This window comes from Octopus sinensis, linkage group LG20, assembly GCF_006345805.1.
Source record: "Octopus sinensis linkage group LG20, ASM634580v1, whole genome shotgun sequence".
Taxonomy (NCBI): domain Eukaryota; kingdom Metazoa; phylum Mollusca; class Cephalopoda; order Octopoda; family Octopodidae; genus Octopus; species Octopus sinensis.
In genome coordinates, this window is record NC_043016.1 from 21,579,592 (window position 1) to 21,594,164 (window position 14,573).

The following is a 14,573-nucleotide window of genomic DNA, read 5'->3' on the forward strand; positions in this document are numbered from 1 at the left end:
GGGGGTTGGTGTGGGGAGGGGTATGTAATTTTCGAACCCACCAAAATGTTGTCAGTAGATATACTCACCTTTGAGGTAGTCAGACTGCATCTAACAAGACCCATCATATGCCTGATAATCAAATGGATGGAGGTGTAATGGAGATATTGTACATAAATGGGTTCATTCCGGATATGGGCTGCAATGGGAGAAGGCGACAGGGAAGTGAACTGTTGAAATGTTGCAGAAGGTGAAGGGTTGACATTGGATTGCTGGTGTGGCTGTAGAATAAGGAACATAAAGTGAGCCTATGCAGTCACATGAGAATATGTAGTAATGAATTACTTGAAAAGATAAGGCATAATGGCTTCCCGCGTGGTATGTATATAGTATGTCTGTATTTTTGTATGCAGTGAAAATTAACAAAATATAAGTAAATGAACAAAATAGAAACACATATATGGAACTGCTAATTTAATGGTTAATGCCACAATAGTTATTACAGAGAGAGACAAAGAATTATATATATATATAGGATGAATTTCTTAATGTAAGGGTAAATATGTAATTGAAAATACTTTGCAACCTTGCAACTGCTGTGATAATTATTAACTGGTAATGAAACAGTGAATGTGTATTTAATTATTTACCTTAGACTTTGTCACCTAATTGGATTTTTCAAGAGTATCACCTCTAGAACTCACATACATACATTCAAGCATATCAGTCATCACATATGTATGTGTGTTTAATAATGTACGTTACATGGAAACACACACACTCACAGACACATACACACTCATGCACTCACAGACACATACACACTCATACACTCACAGACAGATATATACTCATATACAAAATGTGACATCGTCATGGTGGTGGTGATATAAAATGTTCCTGACATACACTCACATACATATACTAAGATAGCTACACAAAGACATACATTCACGCATGTCAGTTGTTACATATGTATATGTATGTGTAAATGTGTGTGTGTGTTTAATTATGTACTTAATGTGGAAAGACGCACACACTATGAGAAATATAGACACTCTTAAATACATACATACACTCACAAACAGATAAACAGATATATAAAATGTGATGTCATTGTCATCGTGGTATAAAATGTCTTGTTGACAATAGAAAGATTATCTCTATGAAATGTTATATTGTTTTAGTCAAAACAAAACAAAATGCAAATAATCAAAATGAAAATATAATTTCGTATTGACACTGAGCAGCCCTCACATACGGATAGTATGTTTAGTAACATACCTAACACGCACACTATGAGACATATGCACACTCATACACACACACACACACACACATACATTCGCAGACAGATACACAGTCATATACAAAATGTGACGTCATTGTCGCAGTCATCACATATGTATATTATGTGTAGATATGTTTGTGTGTGTGTTTAATAACATATCATTACATATGTACATGTATGTGTAGATGTGTGTGTTTAATAACGTACCTAACATGGAAAGACACACACACTATGAGACATATATATACACTCATGCACTTACACACATACACTCACAGGCAGATACACAGTCATATACAAAATGTGATAGAAAGATTATCTCTATGAAATGTTATATTGTTTTTTTCAATCAAAATGAAATGAAATGAAGATAAGATTTCATATTGGCACTGACCAGCCCTCACATACATATAGTGTGTTTAGTAATGTACCTAATGCAGAAAGACACACACTGTGAGACACTCATACACTCACACACATACATTCACAGACATATACACTGTCATATACAAAATGTGACATTGTTGTGGTGGTGGTTAAAATTAAAATTAAAAGTATAAAAGTGAAACAATATATCACATTACAATATAATTCTTATTTTCCCACTTTTATTCTTTGACTTTTGAGACATAATACGGAACCAGTGTCAATGTTGCATTGTTTTAATCCAAAAAAAAAAAAAGTAACATTGATAATCATGGGATCTGATAGTATAACCATGTAAAATTTGATTTGATATGATTTGGTTGAGCTGTTTGAGAATGCATTGGGAACAGACAGAGAGACAAAGGATTTTATATCCATCACTAATGATCACTCCAAACATCATGATGTTAACTGGATGTTTGATTTTTATCACACTCGGTATATATTCTCAGATTGACACCCAAGCACTCTGAAATGTTCATATTGGAGCTTCCAGCACAAATGCCAAACAGTACAGCATATTAATTCCAAATTTCTGGCAGTGTGAATTGCATCATGGTGCTGTTTTTCTCATAGATGGTGCTCAGCTGATCCTACAATACTGTGTAGTCAACAAAATCAAAAACAAACAATGTACATGCACGAAATTAAAATATAAAATGGTGACAATTTACCCATTGCACCCTGACCCACATTTTCATACCACTTCTAAGATCCACATTTTCGCACCTACATACACACACACACATGTCAACATCACCAGCCCTCTTCCACACGCACATACAAATTCTGTTATACATACACACACACACCTTCGTTTTGGGATCACCACCACTTTGTTATCTCACCTTCTCCCTAGATCTCCTGTGTGACCCTTCTGTCCGGCCTTTGCCATAATAGATCACCAGCCACTACACATTCTTTATTTTCTCTCCTTGTTTCTTTCTGTGGAAGAGCATAGGCTCGAAACGTTAAAGACTTTTTCACTTCCTGAGCATTATACTAATACATCTGTTTGTTGTCTACACCACCTATCTTCGTCTTTTGTTTTTTTGTGAATTCTCCCCATATATTATATACTCACATGGTTGACCCAGTTGATTCTGTCTCCTCTCATCACCCACAAACTTCTACGGATTCTACCTGTCTTCTCTCATCACCCACCAACTTCTACTGGACTTTCTACACTTCAGCTGCTCCTCTCCTGCCTATGGATTACACTGGACTCTTCTGTTGATGAAAAATCGCTCCAATACACCACGACGTCTGAAGCTTTTGAACTTTTCGTAACTTTTTTTATACTTTCTAAATTTTTTTTGTACTTTCTGCTTTTTCCCATTGTCGTTTCTACCCACTCTGGTTGTTCTTACTCTACTTTCTCTAATCCGCACCTGTTACCTTGCCTCTCTCTTCCTCTTTTTCTTTTCCTCTTTCGTCTTCTCTTCTCCCCTTCCTCCCTCTTTTCTCTTTATTTCTTCCATCTTTGTCCTTTCTTTTCCTGTCTTTATTTTCTCCTCCCACCTCTCATATACGTTTTCTCTCCTCGTGCCTTTTGTGTCTTTTCTCCTCACGCCATTTACTTTTTTCCTCCCCACATCTTTATTTACCTTCCCCCTCCCCCCCTTTTTTTCCTTCTACTTTCTCTTCTCTTCTCGTTTTACAATCATGCCTGGTTACAAACCTTTCCTCCTTGACCTCCACAAGCGCCTAAAACAACACCTTCACACCCTTCCTTCTCGCTGTGTATACACACGCACATATATATACACAAACACACACACATATATATATATATATACACATGCACACATATATCATCATCCTCATCATTTAACATTCATTGTCCATACTGACATGGATTGGATGGTTTGGCCAGGGCTGGCAAGCTGGAAGGCTGCACCAGACTCCAGTCTGATTTGGAATGGTTTCTATGACTGGATGCCCTTCCTAACATCAACTACTCCAAGAGTGTAATGGATGCTTTTGTGTGCCACTGGCATCAGCCACTTTGCCTCAGGACAACACTTGAAAGGTGCTTTTTTATGTGCCACTGGCACGGGTGCCTGTTACATGACACCAGCATTGGCCATTACTACAATTTCACTTGGCTTGATGGATCTTCTCAAGCACAGCATATCACTAAAGGTCTCAATCACCAGTCACTGCCTCTGTGAGGGTCAAAGTTTGAAGATCATGCTTCACCACCTCTTCCCATGTCTTCCTGCGTCTACCTCTATCACAGGTTTCCTCCACAGTTAGTGATTGCTACTTCTTAACACACCTGTCCTTGTCCATATGCATCACATGACCATAGCAACACAGTCTTCTCTCTTGCACACCACATCTGATGCCTCTTATGCCCAACTTTTCTCTCAAGATACTTACATTCTGTTGTACATACACACTAACATTGTACATCCAGCGAAGCATACTGGCTTCATTTCTTTTAAAGCTACACATGTCCTTGGCTATCACAGCTCATGTTTCACTAGCATGTAGCATAGCTGTTTGCACACAGGCCCTTTGTTGCCAGCAGAGGTAGGAGCTCTCTGAACTTTGCCCAGCCTAATCTTATTCTCATACCTATGCTCTTGGAGCCTCCACCTTCACTACTAACTATTTATATATATGCATGCACACACACACATACTTATACATATATATATATATGTAGAGATACATGTGTACGCATATATAATACATATATATGCGTATATATAATACATATATATGCGTATATATACATATACTCGTTTCAGTCATTTGACTGTGGCCATGCTGAAGCACTGCCTTTAGTCTAGCAAATCGACCTCAGGACTTATTCTTTGTAAGCCTAGTACTTATTCTATCATTCTCTTTTGCCGAACCACTAAGTTACGGGGATGTAAACACACCAGCATTGGTTGTCAAGCAATGTTGGGGGGCAAACACAGACACACATATATATATACATGCATATATAAATATACATATATATATGAATATATACATGCATATATATATATATATATATGTGTATATATATATATATATATATATATATATTATATATACACACATATTGACAATGCTTCTACAAGTTGATGGTGACAAGGTAGTGGGTTGTTTGCAATGTTTCAAGTGGCACAGGCACTTCAGAAGCAGAAGAATGTCCCTGGAAGCCATGAACATCATCCCTGGAAATGTGGTATTGTGCATTGGTAATTCATCTCCCAAGGCCAGACCATCAATTGAGAGTTCTGTGATGTTTTGAAGTGTGTTAGGGAGGACATTCAGTGAAAGTGACTGGATATGTGGAGCACAAAGAATCGGATTCTTCAATGGATACTGTCACTGAGTTCTCTTCACTCCTGAGTTTCTCACCCAAAACAAGATGGTATCGCTTCCACACCCACTCTATTTACCAGATTTAGCACATGCAGACTTCCATCTCTTCCCCCAAGATGAAAAGGCAGATCAAAGGTCGCCATTTTAACACCATGTTCAAGATCAAGAGTGAATCACAGAAGGTCCTCTATTCACTTACAGAAAACAACTTCCAGGCCAGACACCAAAAGTGGCAAGAATGCAAGGAATGATGTATTGCTGGCTAAGGTGATAATTTTGGCGGAGATGATGTTAAAACTTAAGTTAACAAGTTATTTTTTAATAAACATAATTAGTCCAGGGAACCTTTTGATACCACTTTGTATCTTGTATATGAGTGTATCTTAGATGATGATGTTATACTCTTCTGTGAAGATGTCATATCATTTAGTTTAGGTTTTTTTGTCTGGGTGCATCTTGTATTCTTCACTTTATGTTGATATCACTGATACTTTCTTTTACTTCCAAATGAGATTTGATAGTTTTGTAGCTTTGTTTTATTTACATACCTGAACATAGCAGTGTGATTGTAATAGGAATGTTTGAATTTGCCTTGTCATGCCTGTATAGCTTACTTGTTCAGAATTAGAGTTAGATCTAGTAGAAAAAGTAAAAGGTAAGAAGGGGAATACTTGGAGGTCTTTGGAGAGCAAAACTAAATTTACTAACCACGAGAATTTATGATATATTTGAAGAATTTCATGTTAAATTGAGGATTGAGCAGTCTCATGGTCTTTGCAAGCTGGTGGGATTGGTTCCATTAATGTTCCTCTTAAACTTTTGTAAGTTAATAACCTACAGAAAAGACATGAATAAGCAGGGAATTCCAGAGGACTAACATTCTGAAAAGGACTGGATGTAGTGATTTAGTGTAGAGCCTAGTATTGGGGTTGGACAAAACAAAAATTATGGTAGAATAAAAGACAAGTGGGTCAAGAATACATACATATGCACACACGGAGAAATAAGTATTATGTTAAATGATCAGTTACAGGGACCATGGACTTGAGGCATAATACATTCTGAGTTCAAATCTGGTTGAAATTAGTTTTGCCTTTCATTCACCCAAAGTCAGTAATAATAAAATACTAGTCCAGTACTGGTGTCAAAATAACTGAATATTCTCCTTCCACATATTTCATCATAATTTAACATCTATTTTCCATTCTGGCATGGGTTAGATGGTTGGACTGGAGCTGGTAGGTTGGAGAGCTACACCAGGCTCCAGTTTATAGCTGGATGCCCTTCCTAAATCCAACTGCTCTATAACATGTCACTGGCATGGGTGTCTTTTATATGTCACTGACACTGGTGCCTTTCACATATCACCAGCTCTGGCCATGACCATAATTTCACTTAGCTTGACAAGTTCTCTCAAGCAGAGCAAATTGCCAGAAGTTTCAGTTATTTGTCATCACCTCTGTGGGAATTGACATCCAAAGATCAAATTTTACCACCTTGTCCTACATCTTCCTGGCTCTACTCCTTCCACAGGTTCCCTCCACAATTAGAGATCAGCATTCCTTTATGCAGCTGTCCTATCCATATGCATCCCATGACCATACCAGTGCAGCCTTGTTTCTTGCACACTACATCTTATACCTCTCGTGCTTAATTTTTCTCTCAAGATGCTTACACTTTGTCATATATGCATACCAACATTGTACATCCAGCAGAGCATACTAGCTTCAAGCCTTCACATGTCATCTGCAGTCACAACCCATGTAGCATGGCTGTTCATCTTGTAAAAATCTTAGTATATCACAGAAAATGCTTCACAACATTTCTTCCAGCTCTTTATATTTTGAATTTAAATGCTGTCAAAGTCAACTTTGACTTCCATTCTTTTGCCTTGATAAAATAAAGTATCAGTGAAGTTCAAGGGCCTGTGTAATCAATTATTCCTCTCCTTTTAAAGTTGCTGGCCTTGAGCCAAAATTTGAAGCAATTATTATTAACATTATCATTATCATTATTATATAAAAGCTACAATCCAGCAGAATCGTTAGCACACCAAGCAAAATGCTTAGCAACATTTTGTCCATCTTAACATTCTGCGTTTAGATTCTGCTGAGGTCGACTTTGCTTTTCATCCTTTCAGGTTTGATAATCTAAGTACCAGTCAAGTACTGGAGTCAGTGTAATCAACTATTCCCCTCCCCCAAAATTCCAGTGCCTATAATAGAAAGTATTATTATCATTATTATTATTATTATTATTATTATTATTATCATTATTATTACTGAGTGGGAGAGTAGTGCATGCCATCAAAGTGACACTAGGGTGTAAATATGCAAAGCCCAACAATAATACCCATCATGACTACCTACTCAATGAGGGTACACGAGGCACATGCATCACAACTATATGTGTATGACATGGTGATCTTATATCAAAATAAGCAGTTCATGACCTTACAGGTGGGCCCAATTAGAATTTTCTTCAAGTTGAGTAGCCCATCCTGCTCAAAAGATCCCTGAATAAGGGTTGTTTAAGGATGATGGACAAAACACCCATGTTTCCAGAGGTGAATTATTCAAACCCCAAAGAATTCCTCTCAACCCAAAGCTATGGTGCTCCCCCACTACTACTGCTCATGATCAGAGCTGTACATATCATCAGCCAGTAAGGGACATGCTCAATTGGTTAAAGTCAAGCAACTGACAAACAAATCTGCTGTATTGAGTAGAATATTTGCTGTTGCAAAAGATTGCCCCAAGACAAAATATGTAATTATTTGACATTTGATAGTTTCAGGTAAATTTCTACTACATCACCTGCTACACCTCTGTGTTGCTGAGGTGTGTGCAGCATTGTGTGTTCTTCTTTTTATGTTTGAGGAGAGTACAAAACTCTTCCTTTTTGTTTTCTTATGGGGTTTGGCTTGAGTCTTTTGTTGTATTAGTGTTTGTATTGTATGTTGTGTGTGTAATGTGAGTTGTGTTCTTCTGTTGGGTATCTGACCTGTAGAGTACATGTTGTGGATGTAGAGTACATGTTGGATATTTGCTGTATAGAGTGTGTCTTATGGTTCTGGATTGTTTTATTTGGGTTGTGCTATTGAATTGATAATGTCTTGCATATGATGAGGGCTGTTCCTAGTAGGCCTATTTTTTGGATAGTGAGTACTGCCGAGGGGTAGGGCATGTCTCCAGAATGGAGAACTATCGCCTTCCAAGATTGCCCTGTTTGGCGAACTCTCCGCCGGCCACCGAGTGAGAGGAGCTCCGAGAAAGCACTACAAAGACTGCCTCAAGAAGTCTCTAACAGCATGTCATATTAACCACCAATGCTGGTCAGACCTGGCTGCGGACCGTGATGTCTGGCACCACACGATCTTTAACGCAGTCAGCGAGTTTGAGGAACAAAGAAGAGATGCACTTAAAGACAAGAGATGCAGGAGGAAGGCGCGAGCCGCTTCTGACACCACACCGGATGTTACCTTCATCTGTGAACACTGCTCACGGACCTGCCTTTCCCACATCGGACTTGTCAGTCATGAGCGTGCATGCACGTGACATGGACAGCCTTCCTGATCTTTGTTCGCAAAGCTGAGCCATGATGATGACTGGTGTGGGTCTAGTTATGACTTCTACTCTTTTTATCACACCCAGTGCTCCAATTATTACTGATATCATTCTTACCTTCACATCTCATACCTTGAATATTTCAATTTTCAACTGTGACAGTTTTCCACTTCTTTTTGAGTAATATTTTGGCCAGAAGGGACTGGAATGTCTATCTGTAAGCAGGTGTTCTTTATTTCAATTCTTGATTATTATGCCTGGGTGATTAGCTTTGATTTTTTGTCAGTTTAAGCAGGCGTATCCCAGATGATTACGGCCTGGTCATTGTCATGTACCTTCTTTGGTACATGTTTATACCGATTCTTGTTAGTTTTTATGTTGTAGTGTTGGCATACTGCCTAGCAGACATAACTACTTATTCAGTTATGTTTATGTATTATCATTATTATTATTATTATTGCTGTTGTTGTTGTTAGCATGCCAGACGAAATGCATAGCAGTATTTGGTCTTTTGCTACATTCTGAGTTCAAATTCTGCCAAGGTCAAGTTTGCTTTTCATCCTTTCAGGGTCAATAAAAAGGGTACCAGTTGATCACTGGGGTTGATGTAATCGACTATCTCTCTCCCCCAAATTTCAGGCTGGGCAAAATGCTTCGCGACATTTTGTCTGTGTTTATGTTCTGAGTTCAAATTCCAGTGAGGTCGACTTTGTCTTTCATCCTTTTGGGGTCGATAAATTAAGTACTAGTGAAACACTGGGGTTGATGTAATCAACTAGTCCCTCCCCCCCCCCACACACACAAATTTCAGGCCTTGTGCCTTTAGTAGAAAGGATTATTATTGTTATTATTATTATTATTATTATTATTAGTCAAGATGAAGAGCACAGTTTGATTGTAATAGATATTTTATTGGTTGAACGATATTTCGATAGCAAGTCTGTTTTGTTGTACCTTTGTGAAGAGTTACGTCAATCCTTTTAAAATATCAAGATCAAATAGATTGAGATGATTGATTTTATGGTACACAGAATAAGAATTGGAACATGAAATTCTGGAAGTTACCAAAGCAGCCAGGTATCTAAGGAAAATCGTAATGTAAATTATAGCTTTTGCATTTTATTCCTTCTTACAGTTGGCTTGTCAGCCCTGTTAGTTTTTCTAGACCCCAGTGCTGTGCCCAAATCTGGGCCAATGGATTAAACTTAAAGACTGATGATGTCATTCCATCAACGTGTGGACACTGGTTGCTCTTGTTTGTACTTTAAATTTAAATTTCTGTAATTTTGAATTTTTATCACTACTTATTTTGAACTTGACAAAGACAGACTTACTGTCGAAATATTGTTCAACCAATAAAATATCTATTACATTCAAATCACACTCTTCATCTTGACTGTTTACCTTTGTGAAGAGTTATGTCAATCTTATTATTATTATTATTTGATAGGATTGGCTGGTCATCATTGCCACTTTTCAACAACTCTCAACCAGACTGGACTGTATAAAGATGTTGAAACAATAAAAACTAATAGGTGAGATATTTTGACTGATTTTTATGATGTTACATATGAGTTTCTCTAGATTTTACTTAAAGTGAATGTGATTTTTTAAAAAGTATTCATTTGTTTTTTCATTATATATATTTAAAAGATGTTACATTTTTGTATTTAGTCTGCAAGATTTTTCATGTGAACTCCTATATTGAAACAGGGTTGTTATGCCAAATATGAACACACACATTGGTTCTGTTTCATTTCTTCATTATTATTTGTCAATTGGCTAACTACTCAACCAATTAACTAATTGATTGTTTGGTTAATCATTCAGTCAATCAATCAAACTGCTAGTTTTGTCAGAGATAGACCTGAAATAGAGAGGGCAAATCATTGATGAGGTCACAAAAGGTGATTGACTTTAACAAACCTACATATTGGATGGAATGACTGAATGATTAATCAAACAATCGATAAGTTAATTGGTTAAATAGTTAACTGATTGACAAATAAAAAAAAAAGTGAAACAGAACCAGTGTGTGTATCTATTATTGACATAATGACCCTCTTCGGATATAACAAAATTACTAAATATTTAATGTGGAGAAAATTTAATCATAACTGCTAACTCTCATTCAATGTGATTTTAGTTTATTTATTCTTATGTGCTTTCACTTTTCCTTCATACAATTTCTGAAGTAAAATGGGAAGCAAACTGTACTTTACTTGCCTACTTTCTGAGACGAACTGAGATCTTCTGAGATGAAGTACACCTCAAAATATATTTTACTCATATTCTTGGGTGGACTGGTCTGGTATTGCATTTTACCTGTATACTTTCTGTGGTGAACTGGGTAGCAGGTCCTATTTTACTTGTTTAATTTCAGGAGTGTATTGGCTAGAGATTGTATTTTATTTGTAAACTGGGATAAACTTGTCACACAATTTAATTTTACCTGTATGCATTCTGAGATGAATTGACAATAAATTTTATTTTGAATGTATAATTTATGTATGTATGGCAAAGTGATAATTTTATTGTATATTACATACTTACCATCTGCCAGAAAACTGTATATTATTTTTATCTATGTACTATTAATGGTAAAATAAGAAGAAAATTTTATTTTACCAATATACATTCTATTGTGAAGTAGTTAACAAAATGTATTTTACTTCTGTTCTTTCTGTGGTGAACTGACTAGAAAATTGTAAATAGTATACTAAAGTAAATTGAAAAGTAAAATGTATTTCACATGTAAACTTTCTGGGGATATCCAGGTATCTTATTGAACTGTGTCTTACTATGTCTAGTCACTCTTCTAGGTACCCATTATTGTTCTTTGTTCCTCATGTTTTTTTTTCCATTATTTCCAGAGCTACTTAGCTTTTATAGTATTGTCTGGTATACTATTCCACAACAATGTTAGCTTACATCTGATTGGATGTAAGCTAACACCCAATCAATTGGATGAATCTTTCTCTATTCACAGATCTGGGTTGTGACCCATAATAGCTTTATTCGTAGAAACTATTAGTTGTCTCTGTTATAGATCTGTATTTTCAAAATACATTTTTTTTCCCTTGAATGCTAGGATCCATAAGGCCAGTTACCTGGTTTTCATGGCATATAAGTGACCAAGCTTGCAATATTCCCACTGAGCAGGGTGCCAGTCTTATACAAGGTTGAAGCATAACAGTTTTGAGGGGAGGATACAAGTTACATCACCCCCACTGCTTGACTGGCACTTTATTTTATTGACCCCAAAGGAATAAAAGGCAAAGTTGACCTTGACAGAATTTGAACTCAGAATGTAAAGTGTCAGAAGAAATGCTGCTATGCATTTTGTCCAACATGCTAATAATTCTGCCAGTTCACTGCCTTAAAATACTTATCACCTAGTACTTTTTTAGCCCTACACTGAGCTGAAAGATCTTTCAGCTGCTATTTCTGGCTTTTTCAAAGTGTCTTGTGTCTCTGAATGTATCTAGCTATTATGCCGTTCATCACTGGTTTACATAGTTGGTACATTCTCCATTAGGGAAAGACTTAGTATTCATAACTATATGTCCTTCCCATAATTTCTTCATAAGTATATCTACCTGACATGCATGTTTTCCTGAATGGTAGTCAGACAGTTTTCTGAAGTTAGCATTTCACTTTAATCTCATTTGTTCTTACAGGATTATGGCATGCTTTAGCTTAAGCCTGGATGATTATAAGGTGAGCTACCTACCAATTTCATTTTGTTTTGCTTTTTAATTTTAAAAAAATATTTTTCTGATGTTTCTCATTTTTAATTCTTTGCTTTTATAAATAAACTTACTTTTTTACATATATTTTTTACATGATTTTAAAATCTTTATGTCAAACATTACTTTTAGAAAAACTGTGTAAAATATGACTCTAAATTTTTTTACAATTTATTTCCCTGACAGAGGTTTGTGACAAATGCAATGGTATATTTTTTAATTATAAAAGAAATTAAACTTGTGAACCAATATTAGGGCCATAACTATCTTTATATGCACAAGTGATTTATCCAAAATAACAAATATATAATACTAGCATATTCTTAAAAACTAGCAACTCTAAAGATGCAGTCATAATGATGAATGTTTTAATAATAAACATAAATTATTAATATTTTCTAATGCATTGAAAGTCATGTAAAAATCAATTTAGAATATTTTACTGTAAATATTATCATTCTACGTATATTGATAGATTATTTTAACACTTAACTCTGGATAGAAAAGGTAAGACTATTGCTTTTCTCCTCCAAAAAACAGTATGTTATGTAGTTGAAATTGTAAATACCATACAAATCTATTCTTTTAATTTATATTTTAGCATGAACTTGAAGTATTAGCCAACAAAGATGAACAGACATTAGGATTTCTGCTGGAACTGTATGCAAGGTATATGGATTCAGTCAAAGTAAGTGAAATATTTTACTTACCTGTATGAATGTATGCATGTCTGAAATTGTAAGCTACCTATATTGACAAAGACATATATCCTTAACAACTATCCACACTTACTACAAAATATACACTGTGAAATAGTGCATGTGTATCCTTTCAATGTATCTCTCAAGCAATTTTTGAAAAATTACTGGTGATTATTGAGCAAGATATCTCTTGCTTAGTGGATAAATATGGGCATTTAGATGTTCAAAGTGTGGATTTTACCCAGCCTCTAACATTTTCACTCTGCCTTTTTAAAAATAGTTTTGAACATTTAGAAATAAGAAATTAAGAATCTACAATTTTTTGATAAAAAAATTTCTTTGTAATATATTTAAAAAAAAGTCCTCCATAGTCTATGAACATGCCAAGGACAAACATGGAGTCAACCTGGGTCAACTTGACATCTGCATTTTATCCAAGCACCCAAAGGACCCAACTCTCAGACAAATACAGGAGTACATTCTCATAAATGAACATCTCCAGTACTAAATAGAAAATATACATAGTAGGTAATCATACCCCTACACCCACAGTTTATATTTATATACTGGTAGAATAGTTAGTGGGCTGTTATGTATATATATACATGTTTGTGTGTGTGTACGTGTATGTATATGCACATGTATGTAGGCAAATGGATAAGAATGTAAACAAATAGACATACAGACAGATAGGTAATAGGAACAGACAAGTACACATACACACACACATATGCAAATAAAGACTGAAACACATGACCATATACACACTTTACTTCACACAAGAAAGGACACATATTGAGGCACACATCTATACATACAGGCACAAAAACCCATACACACACACAGACTCAGACACACTCAGACATACACACACAATGAGACAGAGATACACACATACATAGAAACACATACACACACACACATAAAAACACACAAACATGAACACACAAACACATGAATATGCAGAATACATACATACAAATGTACACACATATGTACATATATACATATGCACACACACACACACATACATAGATGCATACACAAACTCGCATGCATGCATATATACATAGATACATACATACATAGATGCATACACACACTCACATGCATGCATACATACATACATACATACATACATGTGTATGTGCACACACACTGACCCACACACATGCACACAAACAAACAAAAAGAATGCAGTGTGAATAATGGACAGAGTGAACGACTATTGAAAAGGTTGCAAGACACAATGAAAAGTTTAGGAAAAATAAATAAATAAATGAGTGGAAACTTTACCGGTGTGTGTGTTAAATATTAAGGCACTAAAAGAGAATGACTCTCCCCGGACACATTAAAAAAAATATTTTATCAGAAACTGATTAATATAAGTGCTTTTACAACTGCAGTATTTCTTTTTTTTACCTATTAAATGGAGAAAAATTTGTGTAAGTTAAAAGTTGTAGAATAGTGTATGATGGTAGATATATTAGGAGTCAAAATAGTTGATAGATTTAAAATATTTATTTGTCTTAAA

The 14,573-nt window shown here is 35.6% G+C and overlaps 1 protein-coding gene across 1 annotated transcript in view; it reads left to right on the forward strand.

Moving 5' to 3' along the window:
* Nucleotides 1-14,573, forward strand: part of LOC115222559 (sorting nexin-5) — a 99,275-nt gene that overhangs the window by 71,955 nt on the left and 12,747 nt on the right. The window contains exons 8-10 of the mRNA XM_036511613.1: nucleotides 10,040-10,124; nucleotides 12,270-12,309; nucleotides 12,940-13,026. Coding sequence (XP_036367506.1) covers nucleotides 10,040-10,124; nucleotides 12,270-12,309; nucleotides 12,940-13,026 — 212 coding nt within the window. The remainder of the gene's footprint in view (nucleotides 1-10,039; nucleotides 10,125-12,269; nucleotides 12,310-12,939; nucleotides 13,027-14,573) is intronic.